Raw genomic sequence first — 14,338 nt, 5'->3', positions numbered from 1 at the left:
ATATGTGATGTGCACTTTCAATGAATATACTTATATGTGTCCTAACACTGAAGAACTTGTGGAAAGTATTCTGTATCAAGGAAGTCATTAAGTATAAATTAATTCCATGTTCAATTTGAAATAATTAATAAAATCATTTTTATAGTATTGTATACTAATCAGTTTTTTAATTGTATTTTTATGACGTTAATAAATAAAAATTGTGTTAGCAACTTTGAATGTTTTTTTCTTTGGGTCGCCAAAAGTTAAATTTAAAATGTTAGGGTCACGCTCATAAAAGGTTGGGAACCGCTGGTCTATAATAACACAGAATAATAACATATTATTTATGTTACCGCCAGTGATAATAATTGGGCACTGTCGAGAATGACTAGGCAATTAAGAAACTGGCTGTTTATATTAAACCATAAATGAAGGAATCAAAGAAATGATACTAAGATTTATAAAAATATAAATACAGTAGATTTTGCCTAATGTTGGCATCAGCGTAATATGGGTAAAATGGTCTGGTTCCAGTTCCAATGTAACTATCAACTAATTAATAACTAATTTCAGTTAATAAGGCCAACCGCTTCATTTGGACAAATGAGTTTGGTTTCAACGTGTTCACATTAAGCAGAATCCACTGTATAGGCACTATCATCAATGACTGATGCTCTTTAGGCAATGTGAAAAAATATATTATATATGTAAACATATTTTAATGGAAAATATTTATACAACCAAATTAATTATTATTTGTTTTTAATTACATGTTTATGATTAATAGCATAACAAGCACACTTATTAGTCTTACATTTTATTTTAAAATCTCTGTGGTCCAGTGATTTTAATTAAACCCGCTGCTTCCCAGGCAGTTATTTTATTTGTTGAACATATTTTAAATAGATTTAAGTGGAAAACAAATTGTATAGCACATGGAAGTTTCAAGACAGTAACAAATGTTAACTATGTGTAAACATAGATGTGCATAATATAGAGTAAGCCATTTGAGCCCAGACCACAAATTAAGATATATATTATTAATAAAAACTTATTAATATTTTTATACCTTAATTCGTGGCCCAGGCGGCCAGACTATCTCATTTAAGATTTTAATATTTTAAAAATGTATAGAAAAGTTCTTACAACTTGCTATATAACATATTGCCTATGATAGTTAAGACATTTGCGTAGTTCATAGACAATGTTAATGATTATAACAAACAACTGCCAATAAAGGTAATTAAAAAAAATTAACTGTATATTATTGATCATCTATAATAGTGGTCTATTGATGGTAGAAAGGAAACAAGAAGTGTAAAAGAGTTTTTGAAGTAATGTTTATGTTTTATTACATTTTTTTATTTCTATTACTAATCTCCTCAGTAATAATCCTGAATACGCCATGATGTATTTTAAAATATTTATAAAAAGAGATTTGAAGTTTTTACTGCAAAAAATGTATATCCTTCAATAGTTATACTTATACACATTAATATTTTATTTTAATCCTTAGTAATTGACAAGTATAAAAATTATTATATAATATATATTAAAAGGCATGAAGAAATGTTATCTAAAGTTTTAATCAACATTGACTCAACCCCGATTTAATAAATTACTAAAAAAATTAGGGTTGTCATTAATTAGTTTATAATTAATGGCAAAAGGGACTCGGGATCAACTCAAAATCATGTTGCTTTCACCCTGTTAACCACTCCTGTCCTGAACAATGTACTAAAAATATATTAACTGAATAATTATTTTGTTAAGATTGTTTACTGTGTGTTAAGTAGAACAATTTAAGATATAGATGTTGAAGATATCATATTGAATATTGATTAATTATTTAACTATTTCTATTTAAAAATAAATTGTTATTTATTCTATTAAACTGGGTAGCTTACGAGTTCTGTTAGAGGAATAATATGTGTATTAGTAATTATTTTACTTAGTTATAAAAAAAATTGATATCATTGATACACATTCAGACAAAACATCAAATACAATTTTAAATTACTAATTGACAAACATATGAGTAGATATTTTTATTCACCCCAAATCTAATATGTATTATAGATATACATTTACATAAACTAAAACAATGGATAATAATATAATTTATACAAAATATAACCCAAATCAAATAAAAATTAAATTAAAACAGTCAAAATATCAGGCTGTGAAAATATGTAAACGATACATTATACGTTATCCTCCCAATTGTGTCCAACTGTAGGATGCTGGCTGATACGTGGTGTGTTCATAGTCTTGGCCAGAACTGTTAATAGGGACACATTTTTTATGATTAACTTGTGGTTTAACAAAATAACAAGCTGTGCATTGACATCGGTTCATTGGTTCTCTTTGGCCTCCGTACTGAGATAACCAATCGTCAGATGTTGTTGTTGCATTATAATTCTCATGGTGAGAAAAGTTCAAGTTACTTTCTATTTAAAAAAAAAAAACAATAGGTAATACATTAAATATTAAATATAATTCTTGTATGAAACTATGAGAGTGTATAATACCATATCCAAGTGCTGGCTGATAAACATCTTGATGTTCTCTTCTATCCTTTTCTTCAGACTTGACTTTGGTGTCTTTAAATGCCTTGGCAAATGGATTATATTTGATTTTAAGTTTAGTCACCTAAAGAAAAATATATGTTAATGTGTAATCGTTTAAACAAATTTATTTTCTAACATAATATTTCTACAGCTAGCAATCATACACATATTATTTTATACATACAGCCGTAACTAGACATCCAATAGTGAATATATAACATTGTACGTAGTTATAAACCTCTATGGTTTTTTAGGCATAAATGATATATTTTATGTATTTTTTTTCAATTAAAATTCTTTATTAGGTTATTTGTTATAGAGCTGAACACTAAACTTAATTGATAAAATCATATAAATTAATACATATATGTGTATATATATGTCATATTTATAAATAATGACATAAAAAGAAAAGAGTGAAGAGGCTTAATATGATAGGTATAGGTATTGTTGTATTAATGTGACGATTTCAGGCAGGTATCAATATTTAAGTAAGCCAGTATTCTATACTATTTGGTGGGGCATAGCTGTTTTCGACCAAAACCGTACCCTTCCATTTTTGGGAAAAGAAAAAGTTCAATAATAATTAATATTATATAGGTACCTACTTTAGATTTTTATGTTAGCTGTTAGGTATACCGTAGAAAATTATTCAATATTTATTATACCTAAGTTGTATAAAAAAATATATAAATAATTAATAAATAATAATAATTATAATAGATAATATGGAATTGTTGTCAATAATTATTAAACATAATAGTAATATCACTAAAACATGTCTATAATATATTAAAAAATAAAATAATATATAATTGTTGTAAAATTATTAAAATTTTAAGTTAGAATTTGTCAATAATTATATATATTATAATAATTACTATATTTTATTTATATATTTTACACATTTTATTCAACTTATACTTTTAATAATTAAAAAAATTATAATTGCAATCGTTTTACAAATATTATATATTATTATACACACATTATATTATACACATTATTATTTTATTAATTATTGAAAACAATTTTATATTATTAAAATTATTATTATTTATTTATATATGTTTTTATACAACTTCATTTCTTCAAAAAGAAGAAAATCCTAACCACAAATGCAATAAATATAAACATTAGAAAAACATTAATAAAAACACTTGTATGGAGTGTGACGCTACATGGAGCTAAATCGTGGATAATATTATAAGCTGACCGAAGAAAAATAGAAGCTTTCCAAACATGGTGCTAGCAAAGGGTCTTAAAAATTCCTTGGACAGATCGAGTGACTAATGAAGAAGTGTATAAGAGAATAAATTTGGTAGGTATCTAGTAGATACAATTTATAGGTACCTACTACCTACCATGCATTCCCGTTAAATTACCAATGGACTTTTTCATTTTTGGTATCTACTGCTAATAAGTAATAGGTTTATCTATTTGTCAAATAGGTACTCAAATTATGTGAGAACTGAGAAGTTTTAATTTGTTGCTGTTACCTCTTCATTTTGATATGCTGTGACTGCCATAAATCTGGTCTGAGGCATTGCAAAAATTTGTACGTCGTCCGGATCTCCGACTTTGATTATATGAAGTTTGGTCTCATATTGGTGTAACGAATTTAAGTGAGTCTATAAAATACAAAGCATAATATTATATATTATATTAGTCAATTAATTTCAAACTGAGTTTTTAATTTACACTTACAAAAATGAAATAACAAGTTCTGTTTTTTTTTATGCAAATATGCATACCTATAAGGTCACATACCTATATCCATTTAATAATATGATGTAAAATTATATTTAAATTTATTAATTTCAAATTTATAATACATTAAAACAAAGGCCATTCCCGATTCACGTGACCAAGGTCAGGATTAGAAAATAAAAAATTTTACTTTATTTGTATTATACAAAAATTTCGAATTGATATACCTAAAAGTCCAAAGATGAATAAAAAGAAAATAATTCATGACTAAACTGAGATGATACCCGATTGTTCATAGAAGTTAGATTAGGCAAATGCATCATACATTACCTACACATTTATGTTTTGGTGGTTCAGTAGCGCATTTAAGGGGGGGGGGGGAGCAACTAGTGCAAATGCCCTGGGCACCAAATTTTAGGGGCGGGAAAATGTTTATAGTGAATAGTAATCCATTATCTATGAGAACCTTTTAAAAAAATATTACTTTTTTTAAAATACTAACTAAAATGACAGCTAGAGACATATTATGGATATTTGCTGAGCTTTTAAAAAAATAATACAATACAGATTTGGGAACTTAATTTTCCAATAAATGTAAGAATTTCAAATGTAATACAACATTCCTTATAAGATTAGGTATCTATCATTATCAAAAAAAAAAAAAATATCTATAAGAAAGTTAAATTAAATTTTTATGAGCGTTTGAAGTTCAAATATTTACAACATTGGAAATTCACCTGATTTCTCATTTAGCGATTTTCTTATTTTGTTGTAATTCAAAAAGGAATGACCGTAGACACTTGAGATTTATATCATATGTTTATTTTATGAATTCCTATACTTGATAAAATTTTCAAAATATTTTGACTTGTTTTAAACTGTTTACAGACAATTTCAATATTAAATGTATATTTCTTGGGGAGGGGGTAGGGGCGTTAGTAAAATGTTTTCCCAGGGAGCTTAATGTCTAAATGCGCCACTGTGATGGTTGATAGGTATATAGCCATATAGGTACTTACCTATTTAATTAATAATAAAATACAAACTACTAAATTTTCAATTTCCAATTTTACAAATATTATATAATACATAAAAATATAGAAAATAGGTAGGTAGCGGTATACCTGTCCCGGGTTATCCGGTCTGTTGGTGAGTTTGATTTTAGCAAATGAAATCGGTTGATCCATCCAATGTTTTCCAAAATTCGGTGACTCTGGGTGTTTATAAAACGGATTCTTTGTGGCTGGGTCCGATGTGGTGGTCGGCGACCACTCGCTGTTAATGTACTTCCATCGTTGTCCGACCACTTGCACAAACTCCAAAAATACAGTGTACATGTCTCCCGGACATAATCCGGTAACTTGCGTTTTAATTACCGGAAACATTCTCCTAAGATACAGTTGTAAATTATTTTTTTTAGTTCTTCGATTATGTATACCTATTTAGATACCTGCAAATAGGCTGAACAGTTTTCGGGAAGTGGTAGATTAAAAAAAAAGTAGTTCGCCTAACTATAGTTATCGACTTTCAAATAAAAAATAATTATTTATTTAGGTGTATTGTAATTTACATTCAAACATTAAATATCTGTCTATTATTAAGCAATAACTTAATAGGATTTTAAAACATACTTACATATAGAGTTATAGGCTATAGGTACCTAGGTACATGGTGAGGGGGTTAACACAATAACACCACCCACCCCCTTTGCCGTTTTTTACTCGCTTTTTTGTGCGCCAAAGCCCCCTTACATATTTTTCTAGAAATTATCTACACCCCCCACGTACCATTTAAAATTCCTGAGAACGCCACTGGGTACCTATTATGCATATAGGTATAGGTATTAGTGTATTACATATAAATTATAATTAATAGCCATTAATGGCCGATGTTACAATTCAATAGATAATTCTTTGATATTAGAGGTATGTATACAGTATACATAATATTATAGTATTATAGTTTAACAATGATTTCGTAATTTTTCATCTAACTATAGATTCAGCAATTATTATTACGTACCTATTGCAAAAACGACAATTTACGATATTATAATGTAATATTATATAATATTATTACACCTATATAGGTATCTACTATCTATAACGTTGCCAAAAAAAAAAAAAAAAATATTATTTGGATTTGAATAAAGTAAAATGTACTTATACTTGCATGCTTAACAAATAAACGCGTTTATTAAAAATCCCTTTAAATTTAAATTAAACCCCTATCTATGAATATTGTTCTAAATCCACTTCTGTCAACAATGATTTTTTGTTTACATTTATAAATAAGTTTTTTTTAATTAGTAAACAAATATAACAGTCTACTGGAGTAAAAATGTAATACAAATACCAACATTTCCAATACCAATAAGTATGGGTATCCCGGGTGGTGCTACTGAGTGCTTGCCCACAAATGTTAAATTCTCCTGTCACTTACCATTAAATATCAAATTTGCTTATTGTACTTAACGTTGTATAGATTGTAAATTATTTCTAGTATAAAATAAATAATAAAAAAAAAAAAGTATAGGTATAGGAAAACATTGCCATATTTGTACATGCTCTTACGAAGTACAGTCGATGGTAGGTACATTATAAAATTATATTTAACTAGACCAGGGTCGTACTTAAACATTTTTTGGCCAGGCCAACATATTTTGTTCCCTCCCCCCCCCCCCAAAAAAAAAAAAAAATTAGCTATTTTTTGTAAGGTATAATACTATTATTTTTTGGTATACATGCAGTTTAGACAGTTATTAGCGCTCAAGTGATTTTTGAAAATAATTTTTCGGAAACCTATTTATATGAGTAGTGTAATCAGAATTGTGATACCTACCGGTCAGACTTAATTTCAAAATTATAACATTTTGAATTTCGCGGGTTTGGTTATTTCTACTCATCGACTGTTTTTTATTTTTAATTACTTTATTAACAATACAATAAAAGTAAGTACGATATGTAATTTCTGATTCTACCAAAATGTTAAGGATGAAAAACATTAAAAAAATATTAGTTTTTGGTGTCTTAAACTTTAAATCAATATTTAACTATAACTTCCAAAGAAAATTTGTTGAAAGTATCATCTAATAACAGCATGCAAAAATCGCTTGGTAGCTAAATAATTGCATTCGTTCCAATATTTCATATTATCATCTATTAGTTATCTCTTAAATCTCTAAGAAAATCAATATTAAATAAACAAATTAAAGTTTTCATAAAAAAAGTAAAAACCTAAACAAAAATTAACACAAAGACTTCTTTGTATAAGCGTATAATGTTTTTTTTCTTATTCTGATAACATTTTATTGTACATATTATATTGAAAAATGTTATTATTATATTATTATATTTACCAACAAATTTGGTATGGTTCTAATTATAATTCATAATACCTATAATACCTGCTAACACAATAATGTATTAGATGTACGATTATATACCTACGACTGTTAATTATTAGTTATACTTATTACCTAGTTATTACTTACCTATATTGTTTAATTAAATTATAAAAATAACAATATGATGAGTAATTTAAAATTGTTGTAAATACCTACCTAATTCTATATAAATATTATTACGGACTCACCTTCCTGTTTTTGTGACAATCATTTCATTGTTGATGGCTAAAAATTCGGACCAAAGTTGAGCATCCAACAATCTTGATCGCACTGGATGCCTTTTGCCCCAAGTCAAGTTTTGTAATTCGGAAGAAGTCATTTCTCTCGCATTCATTTTTTGTTTTGTTTTGGTTTTTGTTTTCTTGATACAAACACAATTGGACCGAGAAATATTCAATACACGAAAACACAATTAACAAGTAACGCACATTTTTGTTTCTCACATTAGTGTTGTCTCGTTCACACCTGAGTGCCCAGTGACTGGGCAGGTAAAATTTTAGAAATTTTCGAACGGTCCTACCGACAGGAATGACTTGGTGGTCAGTAGGTGGAGACTTCTTTTATTTTATTGCACCCATTACAGTACATTATACCAATTGTTTGTTGTAAACGCGTGCGTTTTATTGTTGTGTGAAAAGAGATATATTATTATTCCTCATCAATGGGCACCGCTCGAATATAATATACCCTTTGGGCCTGTGAATATTGTGATCAATTTACACCTTAAACATTGCTAAGAATCGTGATACTTAAATTAACACTGATATAATAATTCTTATAAATATTTTTTATTTTAATATTATTTGCACTTTAATACAATTACATGATTATTACTAGTATTTATCTTATACAGCTCATGGACGAAGTACCAACATAATGCATAATTTTCGGTTCAGAATGCATTTATTTAAATTTAATATAATATGAATGTATTGTATTTATGATATAATATCTATAATTTGCTACAAAATCCAAACTGTATAAACTGATGATTTGAGGCCGGATTTTTATGTTCTAATAAATGTTAAAATAAGATTTTTAATATTTTTAATATTTTTTTACTTTGATTTATCATAAAAAATCATTTCTCACAGGATCCCCACAAGGCCCCCCGGCTGTTGGACCGGGAATTTTTGAAATTTTGATAGAAATACTTATAATATATTAAGTAATATTTTATAGGGCCTGTAAATGCATTTAGTACAGGAGCCCAAAATTTAATGCCTGCCTACACATTATAAGTTAAAATATAATTTACAAAAATAATAGTTATTTAAATTATTTATTATATATTTATATATTATGATTTATGTTTTAAAACAAAAATAAAAATAACAAACTTGATACACTTTTTAGTGTGTTCTGGAAGCCCAAAGTCCTACGTTCACAATAAATTCAGTCTTTTAAATAAATATAACATTTAATTATATAGTGACATCGATATCTAAAAGAAATATGAATTTTTAAGCAAAATAAAAGATTTTATACATTATATCTATATATGCCATACTGCTATACCTATATTTGTTGTAAAATAAAACGTCGGGAAACCTAACCAAAACCATATACTGCATAGGCGCATAGCCGAAGTACAAATATGTATAAACATACAAAATTCTGCCTCTAATGATGATTGATTGTACCTATACATAGGTACTTTAATTCTACTTAAATTGTGTCCAGGGCCGGATTAAGGGGCCCCGGGGCCCCCACATGATTCAATTAATAAGAGGTCCCCATAAAATAAGTACCTTTTGCAGTAAGTTTGTCAATCATATATGGGCCCAAGTGACCCCACAACCCTAAATCCAGCTCTGATTGTGTCTATTGATTTCAATGCCTATATATAGACAGTGATATTATGGTATACATCTTTACACATTGTAACAATAGTCTTGGTAATTCATCAATTCATGTCACAAAATCCGATAGCTGATAAATGGAATTTAATAAATATCTATAAGTTGGTAATCTATATTACTATATAGGTACCTAAAGAAATTGTTTCAATATCATGAAAACGTTATTTCAATTCTTTCTAGGAATCGGTAGTAAATCACAATGGATTCTTAGAAAGTCATTTTTCTTGTTATATTATATTTAAATTATGTATACATTATAAAATCAATTATTTTATTATGTCATTTTATGTAGGTAATGGACCTTGTAATATCATTTACTATATTACAGTATTTTAGTTTTATTATGTTTGTTTTTATATTTAATATTTGTTTCTAAACACATACAATAAAATATTATAATATAAAATATATTCGTAATGCCTAATGACACATTCAAATTGGAGAATAAAAGACTACCTGCGCCAATAATCGATCACTAATCTACTCTAAGGTATTCGCGCAGAAAAATATTATATTAATGTACTTACCTATCTATGTTAATATTGTTAATAGAATATATTATTATTTTCTAATGGAGCACATTATTAGTAATAAATGATTATAGGTACCGTATATTATTATTGTTTATTGTACAGTTAGATTTTAGATTATATTAGATTTTTTAGTTATTACAGTAAGAGTTGAATAAATAAAAATTTAAAAAATAATACTTTATATTGCTCTTTACATATTATTTTCTTGTATCTATACTATATATTGATTTTGACATTTGTTGGTAATGAGTGATTAAGTTTAGTATCCTTCATAATAAAATGTAGGAATTTTATAAATTATTAATTATATTATCATTCAGACTAAAATGTAAGACATTTTATGTATTATTTGGTAAATACAACTGAGAAGGCGTATCGCGTATAAGACGAATAACAATTAATAGCTTTTCGCAACTCACCTTGGCGATAAATCCTATCCATATGGGAGGAACATTAATTTATATTTTATATACATAATAATATACACATTATACACACGCCTTCGTTTCCCGTCTCATCAAATATCTGCAATACCCCTGCAGGATATTTTTGCCCCCTCCGCAACCCGCGCACTGCAATAACCACAACATAGGTAGTATGCCACAACAACGATCTGGACGATTCCAGGATACAACAGTCTCCGCAGTCCTCCGTATATCCTACACCTTTTAGTGAGGTGCTTATACACACATACGCGAGTACGTGTGCGCACATACCCCACGTGTGGTCCGATCGTTTATCCTTTATGTATGGGATTATGTGTTATTGTATATTTTATACTATTATTATATTATATGTATACAAACGTCCCCGACCACGGACTAAAACGTAGTATAAAGTAATTACACAAGACATCAGTTCCTTTTGTCGGCAAGTGCATCACTGTGCACACGAAAATAAGAAATGATTCATAAATGCGTTGCGGGTACAGCGTATGTATCATATTATGTAGGTACACGCGACCATAAAACCATAAACATTGCCACATATGAAAACACGTCTTAAAACCGTATACGATGGCTACTACCACCGTCCATCAATATGTACAGAACATACACGGCTACACACACGGACACACTTCACAGGTCGTATTATTACATCAGGTATATCTATTTATAGCCCATATAGGTACATAGTAGATATAGTTGGCTGGCTAAATAATAACCACACAAAGCCAAACATAATAATATAATATAATATGAGGACTTTGCAGGCCACAAACGCACAACGAATGAATACTACAGTGGGGCGTGTGTCGCATGGAATATTATAATTTTAGATTATATTAGACTGGTATATCATGGCAAAAGTAATAAATGCCGCGGAAGCAATACAAAATCAGTTCCCGCAGTGTCAAAAACAAAACAAAAAATGTTTGTATTTTAAGAATAAAATTTTTATATAAATATTTAAAGACCATTTAAAAACATTAGTAATGTAGCCACTAGCCCACTAATCAGTAGTAAGCATGATGCACATACGTTTATATATTTTCAGCCATAAATATATAATATTATATAGATGTTTCAGTGGGCATACATTTCTCAATATAACTAAAAACGTAACACATAATTAAATTAGGTACATTATTTTCAAAACACACTGAAATTGTACAATACACAGTGTCACAGTCACTCAGTTAATCAGAGGTGGATCTAGTTTAGGTATAATAACGCGTTGGTCGACCCGATCAGCTCCCGCCTGGATTCCCATTCCCAGTATCCCACCGATGGATATATTTATGGGTGACCGGGAATTAACACAAATTACAATGAACCTTTCGTCAAAAAGGAGAACAGCCGTACAGGCCCACCAAAAATTTATATTTATAAAATATACACCTATAGTAACTGGGTCACTATAGGTACAGTTAACTATTTTTATAAACTTCCTTATACTTGTTTGTACAATTCTACCAAGGGGTATATTTTTACCGTACTATTTATTTATAAAATATCCATTGTGCAGGCCTTATTTTTAAGTCCAGACGAAGTTAGTGTCTGCTTCATGAGTGATTTTTTCAATAATACTCAACATTTTTTTGAAGATTTTATTTATGACAATACGAGGTTTCCTCCACTAGTCATATATTGTATAGCCGTATAGGACGCTACCCACGTATACGTTCTTTAACGATAACATGAACAACACTAATTGAATCTTTTCATTTACATTTTAAAAATAATTTCTGTATGCCACATCCAAACATCCACAATTTTGGATTCTAAGTAGAAGCGATGAATGTGGGTATTGATTTCACAATGATGTGTGTATATGTTTTTTTTTTATTATTATTTGTGTGTGCCATCACCTTTTGTCATCAATTTCTGGTAGGAAAATCAAATCCAGTTGGTACTTTGAAGGGTCAAAAATAACCAACATTTTTCAAAAGCATCAGGATGAACAAACAAAAAGTTAAGAAAAAAAAAATTTTGTTTTTTGGTGTAACTTAAAAAAACAGTCAATACATGACATTTTACAGAATGTTTATATTAGCATTTAGCAATTTTAGGCACCATAATATTTTTGAAATATTGCGATTCTTTTTGAGCTATTTATAAAGGTATAAGACAATATTTCAAGTTTTAGATTCTGAGCGAAGCGATGAATGTATTGATTCTACAATGATGTGTGTTTTTTTTTTTATTTTTTTTTTTATTTTTGTGTCTGTCATCACCTTTTAGGACAGTAAAAGTGCTTGGATTTTCTTCAATAGTAACTTTTCTGATAGGAAAGTGAATCTAGTTGGTACTTTGGGGGGTCAAAAGTAAAAATTTCCCACTAGTTTTCACAAGCGACGTGAAAAACAAAAGAAAAATTAAGGAAAAACGGGAATTTTTACGCAAAATCTGTTTTCGAGAAAATCGATTTTGGTTTTTGGTGTAACTCTAAAACAAATGACCGTAGGGACATGGAATTTTGACTGAATGTTTATATTAGCATTTTCTATACACCATAAAATTTACAAAATATTTTGACTCTTTTTGAGCTGTTTACGATTACGGCCATTGTCAGTTTTCAATTTTTTTAGTTTTTTTTTCTATAAATATTTAAAATTTTATCTGTTGATTAAAAAAGCTTGAAAATTTAATAGAAGGCTCCTAGGTTATTGTTTTAAAGGCAGATGAAAAAAATTAAAAATCCTTAGTCACAGTTTTTAATTATAAGCATTTAAAGTTCAAATTTTGACAAAATATGGAAAAATCACGAAAAATAGCAAATTATTTTGAGTTGAGAATTCATAAAAATTTTTCTTTTTAAATCTAAGATTTGAAAATGTAATATAAGATTACTCATAAGTTTGTCTACCTTTATCAAAAAAAAAAATGTTTAGAAGAAACTTAAATTAAATTTTTATGAGCGTCTGAAATTTATATTTTTACAACATTTGATATTTACTCGATTTCTCATGTAACAATTTTCTTATTTTATTGTAATTAAAAAACGAATGACTGTAGATACTTGAAAATTTCACTGAATGTTCATATTAGCATTTTCTATACACCATAAAATGTTGAAAATATTTTGACTCTTTTTGAGCTGTTTACGGACATTGTCAGTTTTCAATTTTTTTAGTTTTTTTTTCTATAAATATCAATAAATTTTTATTTGTTCGGTAAAAAAGCGTGAAAATTTAATATAAGGCTCCTGATATATCGTTCTAATAGCAGTTGAAAAATATTAAAAATACATAGGCACAATTTTTTTTATAAGCATTTAAAGTTCAAATTTTGACAACATTTATCAAATTTATAATTTATTAATTATTTTGTAGTTAAAAATTTATAAATTTATAAATTTTTAACTTTTATAGCTAAGGATTGAAAATTTAAAAGAAGGCTCCACGTAAATAGGTTATATATAAATTACTTTATTCACAATAATATCATCAAATATACTTGGTAAAATCATAGGCTGACTGACCGTTTTCGCTCAGAATCGTTTTTCTTATACAATGATATTATATCATTGAATTCAAATTTAACACCATCCATTACTGTAAGTGACCCACTTGTAACCTACTGTACAGCAGAGCGACATCCACTTATCCACTTTTTTTGTTTTGTTTTTTGCTAATTCGTCCAGTACTTCGTTGGATGTTATCTTTAGCCACGATGAACAGCCATAGTAAAATATTACCACTAAGTCCACAACTTGATTTTCTGTAACGATATTAGTTATTTTACATATTTTTCCATCCACCGAGCGTTTAGAAGTAGAGCAACTTGCATCAAAATAGCTAGTAATTTTTCTTTTATTAGACATAGTAATTGT

At 28.0% G+C, this 14,338-nt stretch overlaps 1 protein-coding gene across 1 annotated transcript; it reads right to left on the bottom strand.

Moving 5' to 3' along the window:
- Positions 1-183: 183 nt before the first annotated feature.
- On the bottom strand, positions 184-8,270 carry LOC132938409 (T-box transcription factor T-like). Its single transcript, XM_061005226.1, has 5 exons — positions 7,857-8,270; positions 5,387-5,651; positions 4,052-4,183; positions 2,514-2,634; positions 184-2,432 (listed from the first exon to the last, which is right to left on the bottom strand). Exons 1-5 carry the CDS (start codon positions 8,000-8,002, stop codon positions 2,194-2,196), a joined length of 903 nt encoding a protein of 300 aa, XP_060861209.1. The 5' UTR covers positions 8,003-8,270; the 3' UTR covers positions 184-2,193.
- Between the last annotated feature and the right edge of the window lie 6,068 nt (positions 8,271-14,338).

Source organism: Metopolophium dirhodum, chromosome 2 (genome assembly GCF_019925205.1).
Source record: "Metopolophium dirhodum isolate CAU chromosome 2, ASM1992520v1, whole genome shotgun sequence".
NCBI classification, from domain to species: domain Eukaryota; kingdom Metazoa; phylum Arthropoda; class Insecta; order Hemiptera; family Aphididae; genus Metopolophium; species Metopolophium dirhodum.
This window is presented reverse-complemented; position numbering and strand designations above follow the sequence as displayed.

What these genes read in the sequence shown, in the direction of transcription:
- LOC132938409 (XM_061005226.1), bottom strand. Translation starts at nt 8,002, where the DNA reads ATGAATGCGAGAGAAATGACTTCTTCCGAATTACAAAACTTGACTTGG. An exon ending in CAGCATATCAAAATGAAGAG is followed by an intron (nt 2,635 to 4,051) that starts GTAACAGCAACA and finishes ATTTTTCTTTAG; the next exon opens with GTGACTAAACTTAAAATCAA. An exon ending in TCAGCCAGCACTTGGATATG is followed by an intron (nt 2,433 to 2,513) that starts GTATTATACACT and finishes TTTTTTAAATAG; the next exon opens with AAAGTAACTTGAACTTTTCT.